General features: G+C 41.9%; 1 protein-coding gene across 1 annotated transcript; it reads left to right on the top strand.

Annotated features, from left to right (window-relative positions):
- Positions 1–1,471: 1,471 nt before the first annotated feature.
- LOC115129896 (homeobox protein EMX1-like) lies at positions 1,472–20,954 on the top strand. The gene is made up of 3 exons (XM_029660695.2): positions 1,472–2,142; positions 18,238–18,422; positions 19,609–20,954. The coding sequence occupies exons 1-3, from the start codon at positions 1,800–1,802 to the stop codon at positions 19,777–19,779; spliced, it is 699 nt and encodes a 232-aa protein (XP_029516555.1). The 5' UTR covers positions 1,472–1,799; the 3' UTR covers positions 19,780–20,954.
- Positions 20,955–21,503: the final 549 nt, after the last annotated feature.

The raw sequence follows: 21,503 nt of genomic DNA, 5'->3' as shown, positions 1-21,503 counted from the left end.
GGCTGTCATGGGCCTTTTACTGAGGAGTGACTTCCGTCTGGCCCCTCTAACATAAAGGCCTGATTGGTGGAGTGCTGCAAAGATGGTTGTCCTTCTGGAAGGTTCTCCTATCTCCACAGAGGAACTCTGTGAACTCTCTGTCAGAGTGACCATAGGGTTCTTGGTCACCTCCCTGACCAAGGCTCTTCTCCCCCTATTGCTCAGTTTGGCCGGGCGGCTCTAGGAAGAGTCTTGGTGGTTCCAAACTTCTTCCATTTAAGAATGATGGAGGTCACTGTGTTCTTGGGGACCTTCAATGCTGTAGAAATGTATTGGTACCCTTCCCCAGATCTGTGCCTCGACACAATCCTATCTCGGAGCTCTACGGACAATTCCTTCGACTTCATGGCTTGGTTTTTGCTCTGACATGCACTGTCAACTGTGGGACCTTATATAGACAGGTGTGTGCCTTTGCAAATCATGTCCAATCAATTGAATTTACCACAGGTGCCACTCCAATCAAGTTGTAGAAACATCTCAAGGATTATCAATGGAAACAGGAAGCACATGAGCTCCATTTTGAGTGTCATAGCAAAGGGTCTAAATACTTATGTAAATAAGGTATTTCTAAAAAAAAAACTGTTTTTGCTTTGTCATTATGGGGTATTGTGATGTCACTATGGGGTATTGTGATGTCATTATGGGGTATTGTGTGGATTATTTTTTTCATCCATTTTAGAATAACAAAATGTGTAAAAGAGAAAGGGTCTGAATACTTTCCCGAATTCACTTTAAAAGACTTTCAGTCCACAGTGATTTTGGATACCTTGATAAACAAAAACTAATCATAGTAAACCCCAGAGATATTTTGTAGTTAATCCCTAGAATGATCATGTTTAAATTGTTAGAAGTGGCTTTAAAGGTTTGGACTAGTGTGATCTAATTGATCAATTAACCTACAGGTGCCACTGTCAGCTATGGGCTATAGAATACATTACCAGAATCATTTTGTGTGAAAACCTTTTCTATTGTTTTCTATTAGGAGGCTAATTTAACCTAGATTTTAGGGACCATTTGGGGGATGACGAGACGACATAGGGCATAATAAACTTGTTATAAGTAAGTTATAATTACTAAATCTTTAATTAACAAGAAAATCCTTCAAATTATGTTTCTTCTGATTTAATATAATATCACTTTGCAACATTGAAAAAAACGCATATAGATAGGCTACTAGTCACAAGTAATTTAAATAAAGCAGAAGCCACTCATTTAGATTGACAAAATGGCTGTTATGCTAGGTTTACACGGTCCTATCTGCGCATGCCCACCACACCTATGTCAGCGACAGTTGAGGGCAGGTATTGAGTCTGACGAGTGACAGGCTCTTTGTCAAAGGCTTAACCTACAGATCCTGGCTCCTAATGCAGCACAGTCCAACATTTATTTCCAGGAGTGATGAGACCGAGACAAGAGCCAGTCTGTCATAAACACAATCACAGATGAATGAATCTGACGCTGCAGTGGTATCTAGAACCGAAACTTGATTTTTGTCAGATGGTTAAAGCAGAGAAATCCGGTCGATAACCTACTGAAGAAAAGGTTCGGAGAAAGTTAACCGGATCTACAGGAAACCCGCTTCCAGAGGTCCACGGATATAGGCAGCACGATTTGCACGCGTGAGGGACTGCGAGTTATGGATTTCCCGGGAACTGTTCTACTACTACTGTTGTGAGGTTTTCTTCTGCATCACCTGTTCTATAACTGTGTCATTGAATATATATTATTAGACATATATCAACTATAGCCTATTCTTGATCATGTACCAACATAGTAAGAAGTGTTTTACCATCGAATCCCTTGTTGGGAAAGACGTGAACTCTTCGACTAACGGGGACGAACCGATCAGACCCACAGCGCTGAGGTTCATGGAATCAATTCACCCGGCGCCCTTTGGGAGTTGTTTCCAGAACTCCGGCAGGACTTTATACGGCAGTCCAGACATGATGTTCCCTGACCCGGGCACACACACAGGGAACTCCGGTCTGCCCCTGCATCCCCTCCAGCTTCCATCGCAGCCTTTCTTCAACCCGCATCAGAGAGACACGTTGAATTTCTACCCGTGGGTTCTTCGAAACAGATATCTCGGTCACAGGTTCCAAGGTAAGCGGAACAAATTCTTAAATTAAATGAATATTACCAAAGTTATTTTCAATAATATCATATGTTTGGGCATATCCTTGCATGATTGATAAAGAAACACGAACTAAATTACAACGACTGTACGCATCAGAAATGAGAACTCTCAGTCGAGTTGACTGATGGAATAACTGTCCTTATTGATCCCTGAACATTCAACATGTTGTTAGGGATGGTATTTTAGTCAGGATACAAATAATGTATTAAAAGGGTAAAGCAACAAAAACAGGACCAAAGCAAATGATTAAAAATACTGAAATTTGTTTGGAAATGAAAACGTTTCAACATCCAACTATAGCTTTTACTATTTATATTTTAAGTCTTTTTGCTTTTTTAAAGTTATGTCTATGCATTATTCGTACATTTCAGAGATGGGATGCATTAAATGAAACGTAAAAACATTGCACCCAGGATTTGCGCCCGCCCGTAGCTTAAAACAACTTTTTTTTAAACCTATAACATTTCAGTAGTTTAATTTTGGAACGTTAACATGTTTTAATTCAAGTAGACTATATTGTTTATTTTTATTCATTTAAAATGCACATCAAAATCATTGCATTTTCTTATTATGTATCTTCCCAAAAAGTTGTTAGGAGATCTAATATGTTGAATAACAATACCAGGGTCAATTAATTGTGATTTAAATGTGTGAGCTCTATGCAATTATACAAATACAATCATATAAAATAAGAACAATATTTATCTAACAAATAGGCCTATAATTAATATTTTTTTCCCTTTTGCCTACCCATTCGTTTTAGGTTTTGCATTATTCAGAAAGTTAATTATAAGCAGTGATGGAAAAAGTAACCAATTGTCATATTTGAGTAAAAGTATAGATATCTTAACAGAAAATGACTCAAGTAAAAGTCACCCAGTAAAATACGACTTGAGTAAAAGTCTAAAAGTATTTTGTTTTAAATATATTAAATATGCTTGAGGTATCAAAAGTAAATGTAATTGATAAAATATGCTTAAGTATCAAAATCAAAAGTATAAATCATTTCACATACCTTCTATTAAGCAAACTAGACGGAACGATTTTCTTGTTTTTTAAATGTACGGATAGCCAGGGGGCACACTCCAACACTCAGACATCATTTACAAACGAAGCATCTGTGTTTAGTGAATCCGCCAGATCAGAGGCAGTAGGGATGACCAGGGATGTTCTCTTGATACGTCTGTGAATTAGACCGTTTTCCTGTCCTGCAAAGCATTCGAAATGTAACGAGTACTTCTGGGTGTCAGAGAAAATATATTGAGTAAAATTTACATCATTTTCTTTTGGGATGTAGTGAAGTGAAAGTAAAAGTAGTCAAAAATATAAATATTAAAGTACAGATAGCTCTCCCTAAAAATACTTAAATGGTACTTTTACTTAAGTACTTTACACCACTGATTATAAATAATTAGATATAATGAACTAATAATTATGTAATATGAAAGTTATTTTAATGAAAAATAACAAAAGACAGGAATATTGTAATATTATTAGTTTATAATAATATTATAGTATTATTACAAATAAAAACAGCAATCATAAACAATAAACAAATAATAACAATAATAATAATACTATTTAATTAAATTAATTTGCTTTGTGTTCTACTTTAGATTTAAAGGCTGCCCATTTCTGATAAGACAATAACTATTTGAAAATGGACCAGCTTTAGCAACCAAACAAAGCCATGAGAGAAATTGAATATTGGAAAATCTCAATATTCAGTGACCAAAACCTTAAATCTTCTCATTCAAGCTATTTGCAGTACATATATGCAATACATGGTGAACATCCTTAATAACTGATGCTGGGTGGTCCTCAAAAAACAAAGCAATTTGTTAAACCAGACAGATCAATAACTTTCAACGCTCATCTCGTTGACTCAGTGGACAGCAGTGGTTAGCCACATCAGGTGTGCTCTCAGGTATGTTACACTCTGACCAATCAGCCCAGGGCTGTATTCACAGTGTCTCAGGGTATTAGTGCTGATCTAGGATCAGCCTTTTAAATCATTAATGAATGAGATTATGAGGACAAAGGGGGGATCTGATCCTAGATCAGCACTCCTCCTCTTTACCAGGTAACCTTCAGGGTGTACCTCAGTCAGGTAATCAGTGGGAGTCAGAGGTTGTTGTCACTGTTGCTCAGATCAGGAGCTCAGATAAAGTGGCTTTGTTTACAGACACAGCAGATCCACTCACTGATGGTGTCCAATAACCATGAACACTAGTGTTTAGACAAGGCTAACTACAGACTGGAGGAGTGAGAGGAGAGGAATAGCCATCATGACTGTCACTTACTGTTAGAGATGGATGGGAGATTGATTTTCTTTATTTACTCCCCCACTTCCTGAGAGGTTGAGAGAGAGAGAGAGAGGTTGACAGAGAGAGAGAGAGGTTGAGAGAGAGGTTGACAGAGAGAGGTTGAGAGAGGTTGAGAGAGAGACATCATTACAACACTGTATATATACATAATATAACATTTAAAATGCCTTTATTATTTTGGAACTTTTATAAGTGTATTGTTTATAGTTAATTGTTTTTGAATTGAGAGATTGAGAGAGAGAGCTAGAGAGAGAGAGAGAGAGAGAGAGAGAGAGAGAGAGGTTGAGAAAGGTTGAGAAAGGTTGAAAGAGAGGTTGAGAGAGAGAGAGATAGAGAGAGAGAGGTTGGGAGAGAGAGAGAGAGAGAGAGGTTGGGAGAGAGAGAGAGAGAGAGGTTGGGAGAGAGAGAGAGCTTGAGAGACGTTGAGAGAGAGATGTTGAGAGAAAGAGAGGTGTTGAGATAGAGACAGAGAGAGAGAGAGAGAGAGAGAGGTTGAGAACAGCACAATATAAACAGGATCTTAGGTACACATGTGAGCACTTATTTATATTGGGGTGCATTTCAGTGTGTAGCCTTTGGGGTGCATTTCAGTGTGTTGCCTTTGGGGTACATTTCAGTGTGTAGCCTTTGGGGTGTATTTCAGTGTGTAGTCTTTGGGGTGCATTTCAGTGTGTAGCCTTTGGGGTGCATTTCATTGTGTAGCCTTTGGGGAACATTTCAGTGCATTTCGGTGTATAGCCTTTAGGGTGCATTTCAGTGTGTAGCCTTTGGGGTGCATTTCAGTGTGTTGCCTTTGGGGTACATTTCAGTGTGTAGCCTTTGGGGTGTATTTCAGTGTGTAGTCTTTGGGGTGCATTTCAGTGTGTAGCCTTTGGGGTGCATTTCAGTGTGTAGCCTTTGGGGTGCATTTCAGTGTCTATGGGATTATCACCAGGAAGGAAGGCAGACAGTAAAATACACCCATCTCATGGTCTGATGGTCTGGAGGTTTGCTCTGACACATTGTTTTGTGTTGAATGCCAGGAGACACGTGTTGGAAGTTAACTTACAGGATAACTGTATTGTAAACATCATTTTCCAAACATATTTGATAGTTCATAGAATGCTTCTCTTTCTCGTTTAGTCCTTTTGTTTATAACCAGACAGAAAAACAAACAATCAATCAATCAACCAACCACTGTCAGATAAAGACCATCCACCCCTACTTTATATGGAAATAGACCATCCTCCCCCCTTATTTACCCCCCCCCTTATTTACCACCATCCTCCCCCTATTTACCACCCCCTTATTTACCACCATCCTCCCCCTTATTTACCACCATCCTCCCCTTATTTACCACCATCCTCCCCCTTATTTACCACCATCCTCCCCTTATTTACCACCATCCTCCCCCTTATTTACCACCATCCCCCTTATTTACCCCCCTTATTTACCACCATCCTCCCCTTATTTACCACCATCCCCTTATTTACCCCCCTTATTTACCACCATCCTCCCCTTATTTACCACCATCCCCCTTATTTTACCCCCTTATTTACCACCATCCTCCCCTTATTTACCCCCCTTATTTACAACCATCCTCCCCTTATTTACCACCATCCTCCCCCTTATTTACCACCATCCCCTTATTTACCACCATCACCCCCTTATTTACCACCATCCTCCCCTTATTTACCCCCCTTATTTACCACCATCCTCCCCTTTATTTACCCCCCTTATTTACCACCATCATCCCCCTTATTTACCACCATCCTCCCCCTTATTTACCACCATCCTCCCCCTTATTTACCACCATCCTCCCCCTTATTTACCACCATCCTCCCCCTTATTTACCACCATCCTCCCCTTATTTACCACCATCCTCCCCTTATTTACCACCATCCTCCCCCTTATTTACCACCATCCCCCTTATTTACCACCATCCCCCTTATTTACCACCATCCTCCCCTTATTTACCACCATCCTCCCCCTTATTTACCACCATCCCCTTATTTACCACCATCCCCCTTATTTACCACCATCCTCCCCCTTATTTACCACCATCTCCCTTATTTACCACCATCCCCCTTATTTACCACCATCCTCCCCCTTATTTACCACCATCCTCCCCCTTATTTACCACCATCCTCCCCTTATTTACCCCCCTTATTTACCACCATCCTCCCCCTTATTTACCACCCCCTTATTTACCACCATCCTCCCCCTTATTTACCACCATCCTCCCCTTATTTACCACCCCCTTATTTACCACCATCCCCCTTATTTACCACCCCCTTATTTACCACCACCCCCTTATTTACCACCATCCTCCCCTTATTTACCACCATCCTCCCGCCCTTATTTACCCCCTTATTTACCACCACCCTCCCCCTTATTTACCACCACCCCCATTATTTACCACCATCCTCCCCCTTATTTACCACCATCCTCCCCCTTATTTACCCCCCTTATTTACCACCATCCTTTCCCCTTATTTACCACCATCCCCCTTATTTACCCCCCTTATTTACCACAATCCTCCCCTTATTTACCATCCTCCTCCCCTTATTTACCCTCCCCTTATTTACCCCCTTATTTACCACCATCCTCCCCTTATTTACCACCATCCTCCCCCCTTATTTACCACCATCCTCCCCTTATTTACCACCATCCTCCCCCTTATTTACCACAATCCTCCCCTTATTTACCACCATCCTCCCCTTATTTACCACCATCCTCCCCCTTATTTACCACCCCCTTATTTACCACCATCCTCCCCTTATTTACCACCATCCTCCCCCTTATTTACCACCATCCTCCCCCTTATTTACCACAATCCTTCCCCCTTATTTACCACCATCCTCCCCCTTATTTACCATCCTCTCCCCTTATTTACCCCCCTATTTACCACAATCCTCCCCTTATTTACCATCCTCCTCCCCTTATTTACCCTCCCCTTATTTACCCCCCTTATTTACCACCATCCTCCCCTTATTTACCACCATCCTCCCCCTTATTTACCCCCTTATTTACCACAATCCTCCCCTTATTTACCACCATCCTCCCCCTTATTTACCACCATCCTCCCCTTATTTACCACCCCCTTATTTACCACCATCCTCCCCCTTATTTACCACCATCCTCCCCTTATTTACCACCATCCCCCTTATTTACCACCATCCTCCCCCCCCCCTTATTTACCACCATCCCCCCCTTATTTACCCCCCCCTTATTTACCACCATCCTCCCCCTTATTTACCACCCCTTATTTACCACCATCCTCCCCCTTATTTACCACCATCCTCCCCTTATTTACCACCATCCCCCCCTTATTTACCACCATCCACCCCCTTATTTACCACCCCCCCTTATTTACCACCCCCTTATTTACCACCATCCTCCCCTTATTTACCCCCCTTATTTACCACCATCCCCCTTATTTACCACCATCCTCCCCCTTATTTACCACCATCCTCCCCTTATTTACCACCATCCTCCCCTTATTTACCACCATCCACCCCCTTATTTACCACCATCCTCCCCTTATTTACCACCCCCTTATTTACCACCCCCTTATTTACCACCATCCACACCCTTATTTACCACCATCCTCCCCCTTATTTACCACCATCCTCCCCTTATTTACTACCAACCCCCCTTATTTACCACCATCCCCCTTATTTACCACCATCCTCCCCTTACTTACCATCCTCCCCTTATTTACCACCATCCTCCCCTTATTTACCACCATCCTCCCCCTTATTTACCACCATCCTCCCCTTATTTACCACCATCCTCCCCCCTTATTTATCATCCATCTGACTGCCTCCATATTCATCCATCTAGGGTTAGAATGAGAGATTGGCCCCCACCACTACCCAGTGTGTAGCTTACTGCTGACAAGACCAGTCTTGTTGGTGCCAGGGGACTGGTGTTCCTGGTGATGAACACAGCTCTCTGGCTGGCGCTGCCATCTGCTCCCTGGTAGTCATGTTGGAGGCATGTTCCCCAACCCGCTGAGTACAGGCCAAAGTGTTGAAGGCTCATCCCCTGGAGGGTATTCCCTCTGTGGCTGGGGCTGAGCCACCCTTACAGTTTAGGGTTAGTATTCACAAATAGTCTCAGAGTCGGAGTGTTGATTTAGGATCATGTCACCCAGTACATATTATTATATTTATTATGATCTATAAGGCTAAACTGATCCTAGATCAGCACTCTTACTGAGCATTAGTGTTCAGCCTGGTGAGTTCTTCCCCAGTTTCAGTCTTCCCCAGAGGGATTTGAGTGGAGGTTACGCCACTAACGCCATATGACAGATGATGCCAGTCTGACTGTCTATCCGAGTGGCTAAACCACCAGCCAGAACCAGCATGGAAAGAGATCAGGGTGCCTTGTGAGCATCAGGCGACAAGTGGCTAATCTGCCCTTGAATTCCGTCCTGCTAGCTAACGCTCAAAGAGCAGGGGTCTCCAACCTTTTCTAGCATGTCGTGAGCTACACATTTGTTTTCTAGCCATTAAATAGGCACAGCTTTCTCTTCTCCTCTGCAACTCTTCCCCAGGTCCTTCCTTCTGTTCCACAGAAAATAGTACACTATGTTTTCTTGCCAATATTCCTGGTAAAATAAGGGATAATAAACAACTCTAAGGTGGGCCCTATAAAATCTGTGTTTTTTTCCACAGATTCTGCTTTATATTTTCACAAATTCTGTTATCTCAGTGAAAATGTTCCTGTTTTTTGATTACTATTATTTTTCACTCTCAAAATTACAATTGTTCATAGAGAAACAACGAAATTGGATGTTCTGAGTCCATGTCAATGGTGAAATCACATCAGAAGACCATTTTTTGGGCCCTGAAGAACACATTAGGATTTATGAGTGTAATTCTCCTTTAATTGCGCGTCTGGCTCTTTAATTGCGCATCTAGCGAGTGAGGAATGTGCGATATAATTTCCCGGTCGAGTGATGGTTCTAATGCCAAAGTTAGCAAATAACAAATAATAGATACAAATGATATACTTACTCGTGCTATACTTCTGCCAGGTAAAACTACTTTGCATTTAACATTTAATTGTGACCGTTTTGGGGAAATTATTTATTTTATATAACTAGATGGTTTTCACATGAAATGGACACACACGGAGTGATAGACAAACGCGCACACCCCACTGACCGAAAGGGGTAATACTGCTGCAAATGAATTGGCAGATATTTGTTTTTTTTAAGCCAATAGTGGCTAACCAGGGGTGGGATAATGTCAATGTTGCGTCAATTAGATAGTAGCTGGGAGCTTGCACTGTCTGATGCTTGTGAGATTTGTTAATGACAGTTTGCAGTGGAACACACGAAAATGACATTTACTTTCAGAATTGTTTGGCAAGCTACTCATAGATGGGTGGTGAGCTACTGGAGGACCCCTGACAGACTGACCAGGTGAACACTTATTGATGTCACTTGTTAAATCCACTTCAATCCGTGTAGATGAAGGGGAGGAGACGGGTATAGAAGGATTTTTCAAGCTTGTTTAGACAATGGAGACGTGGATTGTGTCTGTGAGCCATTCAGAGGGTGACTGGGCAAGACAAAAGATTGAAGTACGTTTGAACAGGGTATGGTAGTAGGAGCCTGGCGCACCAGTTTGTATCAAGAACTGCAATGCTGCTGGGTTTTCCTGCTCAACAGTTTCCTTTGTGTATCAAGAATGGTTCACCACCCAAAGGACATCCAGCCAATTTAACACAACTGTGGGAAGCATTTAAGTTAATATGGGCCAGCATCTCTGTGGAACGCTTTCTACACCTTGTAGAGTCCATGCCATGAGGAATTGAGGCTGGTTCTCTGGACATAAGGGAAGGGGTGCAACTCGATAGGATGGTGTTCTTAATGTTTTGTTCACTCAGTGTATATTAATCTGTGCAGGGGGGGAAAACATTGTTTTGAGTAGAAGGTGTAGTCACTTTTTTTGTCTTGTAAAAAGCCACCAATATCAATACAAGCTGAGGAAACCTACTATTAGCTGCTATTACCATTTGCTATGTTGTTGTCTTAGGTTTCTCTTTATGTAGTGTTGTCTCTCTTGTCGTGATGTGTGTTTTTTAGTCCTATATTTCTTTATTTTATTTTTGTATTTTTAATCCCAACCCCTGTCCCCCTTCAGGAGGCCTTTTGGTTGGCCATCATTTTAAATAAGAATTTGTTCTTAACTGACTTGACTGGTTTAAATAAAATAATAAGAAAGACTGCTTTTAGATTAACTGAAGTTGATTTCGAACTCGAAAACCTCTTCATGTGTAACTCAGTACCGTTGTCTGTGAGTAGTGCAGCTGGTCATATCAGACCTGCTCGTGAAGATATGAAGAGTTGACCATAAGCACATATGTTATGCTAGGGAAGAAATACATGGTTGTTTCCACAGACAGGGCTTTCATTTAACTCATTTAACTGTCTGTAGTAGAGAGCATCAGGACAGTTTCTAACTAGGTTTATATTAGCGTGACATTATCAATTAAAGAAAAAAATTGTAGACATAATGTTTCATCATAGCAATATCACAACAAGGTATTTCCATAGTACATTTAGTCCTATATTCAGTACCCCTTTAGGTCCCTTTCAAAGCTTGTGTATCATAGCGGCAGGGTGTCCTAGTGGTTAGTGTTGGACTAGTAACCGGAAGGTTGCAAGTTCAACCCCCCCGAGCTGACAAGGTACAAATCTGTAGTTCTGCCCCTGAACAGGCAGTTAACCCACTGTTCCTAGGCTGTCATTGAAAATAAGAGTTTGTTCTTAACTGACTTGCCTAGTTAAATAAAGGTAAAATAAATAGCATTGGTATTCGCCAGTCCAAGGTCACGGTCAGTTTTGACGGCTTCTCTGTGTCCGTCTCCTTTCATAGATGCTCCATCTTCGGTCCATGTTTTGCATGTGAACGAATGTGGCTGGACACTGAAGCCCTGCTGTCGCTGATTTAATTCATTTGGTTTGACAGACTCCTCACAGCTTTCGGTGCATCCCACACACTGTCCCTCAACTGCCGAGCTGTAACCGATTTTTGCGTACGCGTGTTTGAGGTTATATTTGTGCTGCAAGGTTCTTTTCAAGCCAGGCACAACCTTTTCTTGTGGCGGTCAAATCATTTATTGATGGATTTGTTTATGTAAAAATATTGAATGTTTTTTTATATGTGTCATTTTAATAAACGAACCCTAATCCTGGGAGGGCAGAGATGTTGGGCCTGTGGCGAGAAGAAAGTCATGTACACAATGAAACTGAACGACTAGGACATTTTACTATTGCCCTGTGTTGAATGAAGTCGGGTATGTTCATACGATTCAATTTGTTTAATTGCACAACACTTCGTCTTCACAACAATAGTTTTTTTTGCATTTTCCCAGCCCGAGATATTTACGTGTGATGTCATATGAGGTGTTACTGAACACTTAGGTTTCATGCTCAGCGTTGAATACACTAAAGGCCCTACATGTATACAAATGAGCTTAATGTCACAATATAGAGAGGTGAAGTCCCTGAACTGCTCTACAAATGGTAAAACACCCCTCTTGTTCTGAATGAACCTGCCATCCATAACTTATGAATGAAATAACGGAATCAGTATTGAAACTAGACAATCTAGTTCTGGAGGTTTTTAATTGAGTCTAGCCTAAGAGAAGTGTTCACAAAGCTTTATGGAATAAATCACTTTAAATTACAGTACTATTGGATCGCAATACATGTGATTCATGTCTTTGTTACTTTTTTTCCCAACAAAGCAATGTCCTAATTAAAGTATGTTATTTTGAAACACTTTGGTCTGAATAGCAAAGATACGTTTCTCTCATAATAAACATATGCTTAAAGGGGCCCTCTGTGCGTTCTCCATGCGTTCTCCATGGGCCGTGACCAATGTTCTCTCACAATAAACATATGCTTAAAGGGGCCCTCTGTGCGTTCTCCATGCGTTCTCCATGGGCCGTGACCAATGTTCTCTCACAATAAACATATGCTTAAAGGGGCCCTCTGTGCGTTCTCTGTGCGTTCTCTGTGCGTTCTCTGTGCGTTCTCTGTGCGTTCTCTGTGCGTTCTCCATGGGCCGTGACCAATGTTCTCTCACAATAAACATATGCTTAAAGGGGCCCTCTGTGCGTTCTCTGTGCGTTCTCTGTGCGTTCTCTGTGCGTTCTCTGTGCGTTCTCCATGGGCCGTGACCAATGTTCTCTCATAATAAACATATGCTTAAAGGGGCCCTCTGTGCGTTCTCTGTGCGTTCTCTGTGCGTTCTCCATGGGCCGTGACCAATGTTCTCTCATAATAAACATATGCTTAAAGGGGCCCTCTGTGCTTCCATGGGCCGTGACCAATGTTCTCTCATAATAAACATATGCTTAAAGGGGCCCTCTGTGCGTTCTCTGTGCGTTCTCCATGGGCCGTGACCAATGTTCTCTCAACAACAACAAAAATCCCGGCACAAATTTAAGGTCTGCTGAGCGGAAACTTGAATGTTGTGAAAATTCTGTGCAACTTTCAGCGCATATTTACTGTGAACACTGAGGCTGTACCCACTTTAAGTTAGTGTTAACAGTGGTCAGGTGGTCACTGTGGCCATTTGATCATAATGTTGGCCTATCAGAGTGACCTACCATCAAAAACAATGGAGGAAATGCATCCCATAACATTTTAACATGGAATTAGCTGTTCTACCATTCAGACTACAGTAGCAGCAATGTGTGGTGTTTAATGTAGGTCTACATCCCATAACATTTTAACATGGAATTAGCTGTTCTATCATTCAGACTACAGTAGCAGCAATGTGTGGTGTTCAATGTAGGTCTACATTCCATCAGACTTCTGAAAAAACACACATGGCTCGACATTAACCTGTTTATTCACTTGTCCTTCAGACAATGAGGTGACTGAAAATGTTGTTGTGGTGTTTGATGGAAGAAACCACTTTACAAAATAAAATGCATCATTATTCCCATACCATTATTACAGAGAATAAGACACATTATGCTACCCTCTGCCTGTAGGCTACTTAGCTTATTCAAGCCCGTCTCAAAATACAACACTGCCCCCTTTAAGACAAAAAGCTCTTTGCCTGCTTTTCAAAGATGTCATGCAGTTTTGTAGGAAGCAACCACTCCTCCATTGCTGACTTTGATCTCAAAACAAGCACATCTACATCAGCTCTCCCTTTGATCTCAAAACAAGCACATCATGCTGTTAACACAGTCCAGTTCAAAGTAAATGTCACAGATCCATATATGGCAATGGTCTATTTGCATATAGGCCTACTATAGCTCTGATTGGTTATGCTGTACCTATCTGTGTATAGTACAGGCTGAGTCATGTGTGTCACTGCAATAAAATCCTTCTCCGATGCGTTCTGCCCACAACAAAATCTCTTGCATAGTTAGTTTTTGTTTCAGTATGTTGCGTTGAAAGGGACTTATATTGCATTGATTTTGATCACAATTGCCACAGTAAAGGGAAACGTTGATAGTGTTTACTACGGGGGAAAACTCTAGAAAGTTGAATGAAGTTCAAACTCGTGCTTCTCTCTGTAGGCTGATATTTATTCTGCCAGTAGTCCCAGGAGAAGCTATTAGAGGGAATATTGGTCATGATAAATCAGGGAGGTGTTTCCTTTTTCAAATGTATCTCTCTCTCTCTGTGTGTGTGTGTGTGTGTGTGTGTGTGTGTGTGTGTGTGTGTGTGTGTGTGTGTGTGTGTGTGTGTGTGTGTGTGTGTGTGTGTGTGTGTGCGTGTGTGTGTATGTGTGTGGAACCAATCGGCTCGTTGTTGAAAGTCCCAGTTCCTTTATCTGTCGTTTCCTAAATGTGATGACATTCAAACGTGATGTGTAATGCATACAGTATATCATCTCCTTCATGATAAATCTGTCTACATAATAGAACAAGCATGTGGAATGAGGTGTGGTGGCATTGTGAAATGGAGGATGATATCACAACCTAACATTAGTAACTTTTACATGTACATGAATCAATTACTCACGTTATGGGAAAGTGTCATGAATGATGAGTCAAGTGAAGATGCCCATCGGGGCACATTGATGTGGCTGATACTGGCCTAGAGAGCAACATGCACTACATATCAACACTGATGCCCTCCTTAGCAACATGCACTACGTATCAACACTGATGCCCTCCTTAGCAGCATGCAATGTGTTTCAACACTGATGCCCTCCTTAGCAACATGCAATACGTATCAACACTGATGCCCTCCTTAGCAACATGCACTACGTATCAACACTGATGCCCTCCTTAGCAGCATGCAATGTGTTTCAACACTGATGCCCTCCTTAGCAACATGCAATACGTATCAACACTGATGCCCTCCTTAGCAACATGCACTACATATCAACACTGATGCCCTCCTTAGCAACATGCAATACGTATCAACACTGATGCCCTCCTTAGAAACATGCAATACGTATCAACACTGATGCCCTCCTTAGCAACATGCTCTACATATCAACACTGATGCCCTCCTTAGCAACATGCACTACGTATCAACACTGATGCCCTCCTTAGCAGCATGCAATGTGTTTCAACACTGATGCCCTCCTTAGCAACATGCAATACGTATCAACACTGATGCCCTCCTTAGAAACATGCAATACGTATCAACACTGATGCCCTCCTTAGCAACATACAATACGTATCAACACTGATGCCCTCCTTAGAAACATGCAATACGTATCAACACTGATGCCCTCCTTAGCAACATGCAATACGTATCAACACTGATGCCCTCCTTAGCAACATGCTCTACATATCAACACTGATGCCCTCCTTAGAAACATGCAATACGTATCAACACTGATGCCCTCCTTAGCAACATGCAATGTGTTTCAACACTGATGTCCTCCTTAGCAACATGCAATACGTATCAACACTGATGCCCTCCTTAGCAACATGCAATACGCAACATGCTCTCAACACTGATGCCCTCCATGCAATGCAACATGCTCCTACAACATGCATCAACACTGATGCCCTCCTTAGCAACATGCAATGTGTTTCAACACTGATGCCCTCCTTAGCAACATGATGCCCTCCTTAGCAACATGCACTACATATCAACACTGATGCCCTCCATTGTGCAACATGCCCTCCTTAGCAACATGCACTACATATCAACACTGATGCCCTCCTTAGCAACATGCAATGTGTTTCAACACTGATGCCCTCCTTAGCAGCATGCAATGCAATGCAATGTGTTTCAACACTGATGCCCTCCTTAGCAACATACTACATATCAACACTGATGCCCTCCTGCAACATGCAATGTGTTTCAACACTGAAACATGCAATGATGCCCTTTAGCAGCAACACTGATGCCCTCCTTAGCATGCACTACATGATGCCCTCCTTAGCAGCATGCATATGCCCTCCTTAGTGCACTCAACACTGATGCCCTCCTTAGCAACATGCACTACATATCAACACTGATGCCCTCCTTAGCAGCATGCACTACATATCAACACTGATGCCCTCCTTAGCAACATGCACTACATATCAACACTGATGCCCTCCTTAGCAGCATGCAATGTGTTTCAACACTGATGCCCTCCTTAGCAACATGCACTACATATCAACACTGATGCCCTCCTTAGCAACATGCAATGTGTTTCAACACTGATGCCCTCCTTAGCAGCATGCAATGTGTTTCAACACTGATGCCCTCCTTAGCAGCATGCAATGTGTTTCAACACTGATGCCCTCCTTAGCAACATGCACTACATATCAACACTGATGCCCTCCTTAGCAACATGCAATGTGTTTCAACACTGATGTCCTCCTTAGCAGCATGCAATGTGTTTCAACACTGATGCCCTCCTTAGCAGCATGCACTACATATCAACACTGATGCCCTCCTTAGCAGCATGCACTACGTATCAACACTGATGCCCTCCTTAGCAGCATGCACTACATATCAACACTGATGCCCTCCTTAGCAGCATGCACTACGTATCAACACTGATGCCCTCCTTAGCAGCATGTACTACATATCAACACTGATGCCCTCCTTAGCAGCATGCACTACATATCAACACTGATGCCCTCCTTAGTAACATGCACTACGTATCAACACTGATGCCCTCCTTAGTAACATGCACTACATATCAACACTGATGCCCTCCTTAGTAACATGCACTACATATCAACACTGATGCCCTCCTTAGTAACATGCACTACATATCAACACTGATGCCCTCCTTAGTAACATGCACTACGTATCAACACTGATGCCCTCCTTAGCAGCATGCACTACATATCAACACTGATGCCCTCCTTAGCAGCATGCACTACGTATCAACACGGATGCCCTCCTTAGCAGCATGCAATGTGTTTCAACACTGATGCCCTCCTTAGCAACATGCACTACATATCAACACTGATGCCCTCCTTAGCAACATGCAATGTGTTTCAACACTGATGCCCTCCTTAGCAGCATGCAACGTATCAACACACTGATGCCCTCCTTAGCAGCATGCAATGTGTTTCAACACTGATGCCCTCCTTAGCAGCACTGCAAACATGTGTTTCAACACTGATGCCCTCCTTAGCAGCATGCATGTGTTTCAACACTGATGCCCTCCTTATATCAACACTGATGCCCTCCTTAGCAATCATGATGCCCTCCTTATGTGTTTCAACACTGATGTCCCTCCTTAGCAGCATGCAATGTGTTTCAACACTGATGCCCTCCTTAGCAGCACATGCTGATGCCCTCAGCATGCACTACGTATCAACATGCCCTCCTTAGCATGCAATGTGTTTCAACACTGATGCACATGCACTGATGCCCTCTCCTTAGATGCAGCAGCATGCATGCAATGATGTTTCAGCAACACTGATGCCCTCCTCAACATGCACTTAGATGCCCTCCTTAGCAACATGCAATGTGTTTCAACACTGATGCAATGTGTTTCCTGATGCCTCCTTAGCAGCATGCACTACATATCAACACTGATGCCCTCCTTAGCAGCATGCACTACGTATCAACACTGATGCCCTCCTTAGCAGCATGCACTACATATCAACACTGATGCACTCCTTAGCACTATGCACTACGTATCAACACTGATGCCCTCCTTAGCAGCATGCACTACATATCAACACTGATGCCCTCCTTAGCAGCATGCACTACATATCAACACTGATGCCCTCCTTAGTAACATGCACTACGTATGAACACTGATGCCCTCCTTAGTAACATGCACTACATATCAACACTGATGCCCTCCTTAGTAACATGCACTACATATCAACACTGATGCCCTCCTTAGTAACATGCACTACATATCAACACTGATGCCCTCCTTAGTAACATGCACTACGTATCAACACTGATGCCCTCCTTAGCAGCATGCACTACGTATCAACACTGATGCCCTCCTTAGCAACATGCACTACATATCAACACTGATGCCCTCCTTAACAACATGCACTACATATCAACACTGATGCCCTCCTTAGTCAGTGCTTTGCCCTCTTTTTGAGGTGTAATTGGACTAGCTATTAATCACAAAACAACACCATGGCCTACGAATAAAAACACTTAGTAAAAACCATTAGTATCAGTTTGCTGAGTTGTACAACAGTTAGTGTACAACAGTTAGTATACTCTAGCTTATCTCTGTACACATACAACAAGAGCTGCTACAGTGTCATTCCTGTCTGTCAACCCTAAGTCTAACCCTCCACTTCCTCTCCCTCCTTTCCTCTCTCCAGGTGAGGACAGCAGCCCAGAGAACCTGCTCCTTCATGGGCCTTTCTCCCGCAAGCCGAAGCGCATCCGGACAGCCTTCTCCCCCTCACAGCTCCTCAGGCTGGAGAGGGCCTTTGAGAAGAACCACTATGTGGTGGGAGCAGAGCGGAAGCAGCTCGCCAGCGGCCTCTGCCTCACCGAGACACAGGTGAATGTGAGGGGGCACAGCGATCTTGAACGCACCCGTAACATGGTTTTTAACGCACTCTAAACCCCTAGGGGTTAAAAGCCAATTTATGCTTGATCTGAAAATGTGGTTGAAGGCTCTGTATGGAGGGTGTGACGTACTTACGGAGCCACGAGGCTTGCGGAGGCCAGATTGAGCTCCGTACCGCATCACCATGCGCCTCCCAATTTTTTTTAACAATGCGAAGGGCTCTGTATAGCTCCGCATTGACATGATTGCTTGACTGTAGGTGAGGGCAGGAGGTCCTGTATAAACACAAAAACTAACTTCTTTGACAACATCCTTCACAACAGCTCTGCCCTGACTTCAGAGGCCGTTTCACAGTAAATGCTGTACAGACACTGCAGATGTCGGATTTTTACCATGGAGAGCCGTTTAAGGCATGGCTGCATTCCAGAGCACTGAAACGGATATGAGTAGGCTCTTAGTCAGAAACCCCACAACACCCTCTCAACAAACGTATAGCAAAACCAGGTTTCTCCACCACAAGTTGTTGTTTGTCCTACAGTAGCTATGGGGATGGGCATGGTGATGCCAATAAATCATGTAGTTCATTTCACAATTATTATTTATGACCTGATTTCTCTAATCACATCAGAAACACGCTGCTAACCAACAGCAATTCACGCTTTTTCGCAATCATCTCATGCAATATATCATGCATTGGGAATACATTATTGTGATGTGCTGAACTTTTAATTTCAAAAGTATTAGGCCAATAATTGAATCAAGCTTGTAAATAGGATATAAAAATGACAACCAGACAATGCCTGAAAAATAATATAAAAATATGATGCTCTTTGCACTGCAAAAAGCTGTAAAGAACGACAGTATGTGAAGCCTTAGGCAGGCAATGTTTGGCAGTGTTATAGAAAGAAAATGGTAGCAGTAACAGTTTTACACCCTGTGAAATATTGTCTCGGAAAAATCATTGTTGCTATGACACTTTGAAAAAAAAGCTTCGCTTAAAAATCATAGGGCAAAGGTCAATTTACTGAAGGAAATGTGTGTGTTCGATTCAGCTGTCTCAAAGTATTTCATGGAGGTGGACGAACGAGTTGTAGTCGTTTTTACAGCAAGCGCACTTCTATATTTGACCATTTGTTTCTTCCAGTGCTAAACTTGACGTCTCTCCTTTCTCTCCCAGGTAAAGGTTTGGTTCCAGAACAGGAGGACGAAGCACAAGAGACAGAAACTGGAGGAAGAGTCACCTGAGTCGCAGCAGAAGAGGAAAGGAAGCCAGCACGTCAGCCGCTGGAGGGTGGCTACGCACCAAGGCAGTAGCCTCGAGGACATCGATGTCATCTCGGAGGACTGACGTACGTCGTTGTCACCGTGATTAAACCCTCATAAATCCTTCAACGTGACCAACTGCTGACTGACTGTCTGAATATGAGCAATCTGTGTGCTCCTCTGAACACCTGATTTGATTTGACCTTTGATACCACCTGTTGTTAAATCAAACAGATTAACAACTTTAATGAACACAATCAGAATGACTTCTTCATGTTGGACAGAAGAACTCTTGTTTGATCGTTAAAGAGACAAATCTGACATTTTGTAGCTGAAGGGTTTTTGACCCAAGTGTATCATGTTATTACACAGCTGCGGCTGCTGTCAACGTGGTGGACATCTGCATTTGGTCTATGTTGCTTGCCGTAGTAGCACAAACTACTGAAGAGAGACCGTTTGACTTGGAGGAATTGTTCAGTACAGTTGGTTACTCTATTGTCTAACTATCCTTACTCACATTTAACAAAACATCATTATTGTTTTAACGTTTTCAGTTTGTTGATGTGTATTTGTACAATGCTCAATATGCACAATATGTTTGTGGTAAAAAAAAATAAGCCATTGGTATGATAGCTATAGAGGAACCACCTTAGAACCTGCTGATTCTGTTTAGGATTTTGTTTTTTTTCTTAATTACAGTCTTTAGACCAGTCCCACTGAAAAGTAGGTAACCACCACTACAGACAATAAGTCATACCGATGCCATGTTACCCTGAGATATTTTTTTTCGATTCTCACATTGGAATAGTTTGGACAATTTAAATTGTAAGTATTTATGCAAATCTAAAAAACGGTATTCTATGCATCGTTTGTCCTTGTTTTGTTTCCTCTGGATTTAAAAAGGCTGTTTTTGTCGAGTTTGTTACTTACTTTAAATTCATTCCACGTTTGCTTTTGCCTTTGACAAAATATTTGATAAATTATATTGAGACCATGTAGAATGTACAGCGCAGGCACATGCCAACTTGTCCACAAGAATGACAAGAAAAACAAATGTTCCTCAATACTACATTTATTTCAGCAACATTACCATTCCTGAGATATAATGTTATGTAGCACTTCGTAGTGGAATATACATTTGCATTTGTTTTAAATAGATTAGAAATAATGCACTGTAAGTAGGAATCTTTCTTTGAACCTATTTCTCCGGAGAGTGAACGTTTTTTGTACTTTCTGTGTGTGATCAGATGACTTTGGAAAATAAAAACATCAACCGATATTTATTATGTGCGAGTATGTCTAAGCGTTCATTTTCTAACCTATTTTCAACATCCTATAATTGTCGACATGTCATCACTTCAAACTACAAACACATGTCGGTTAAATGACACAGAACTTGAAAAGTAAGTTGATACACGACGATTTGTTCTTTGGTCTACACCTTTGTAGAACAGATAGTTTTTGCGAGCTGCAGTTGAATAATCTTAGCTACACGTCAAGGCATCAGCGTATATTTGTTAAATTAATTTAATATATATTTTAAATAAAGTACAGAAGGCCTAGCATAGCCTATATACAGAGCCGTGGTTATAGTTTAGAAATCTTTATCTTGTGTTATTTAAATATATATATATATATATATTATCCATAAGAAACCCCAATGGTCTGTTGCCTGTGTTTTACTGATATTTATTCAGTTTACGGATAGCATCATTACTAGGCCTATCCTAAATTATACATTCGCTATAATAGGGTTATTAACAATTAGCCTAGATTACTTTTTGACGAAAGCATAAAACATAAGGAGGT

This window comes from Oncorhynchus nerka, linkage group LG5 (genome assembly GCF_034236695.1).
Source record: "Oncorhynchus nerka isolate Pitt River linkage group LG5, Oner_Uvic_2.0, whole genome shotgun sequence".
Lineage (NCBI taxonomy): Eukaryota > Metazoa > Chordata > Actinopteri > Salmoniformes > Salmonidae > Oncorhynchus > Oncorhynchus nerka.
The sequence above is the reverse complement of the archived record's forward strand: the minus strand, read 5'-3'. Positions and strand labels throughout refer to the sequence as shown.

What these genes read in the sequence shown, in the direction of transcription:
- LOC115129896 (XM_029660695.2), top strand. Translation starts at nt 1,800, where the DNA reads ATGTACCAACATAGTAAGAAGTGTTTTACCATCGAATCCCTTGTTGGG. An exon ending in TCTCGGTCACAGGTTCCAAG is followed by an intron (nt 2,143 to 18,237) that starts GTAAGCGGAACA and finishes TCCTCTCTCCAG; the next exon opens with GTGAGGACAGCAGCCCAGAG. An exon ending in TCTGCCTCACCGAGACACAG is followed by an intron (nt 18,423 to 19,608) that starts GTGAATGTGAGG and finishes TTTCTCTCCCAG; the next exon opens with GTAAAGGTTTGGTTCCAGAA.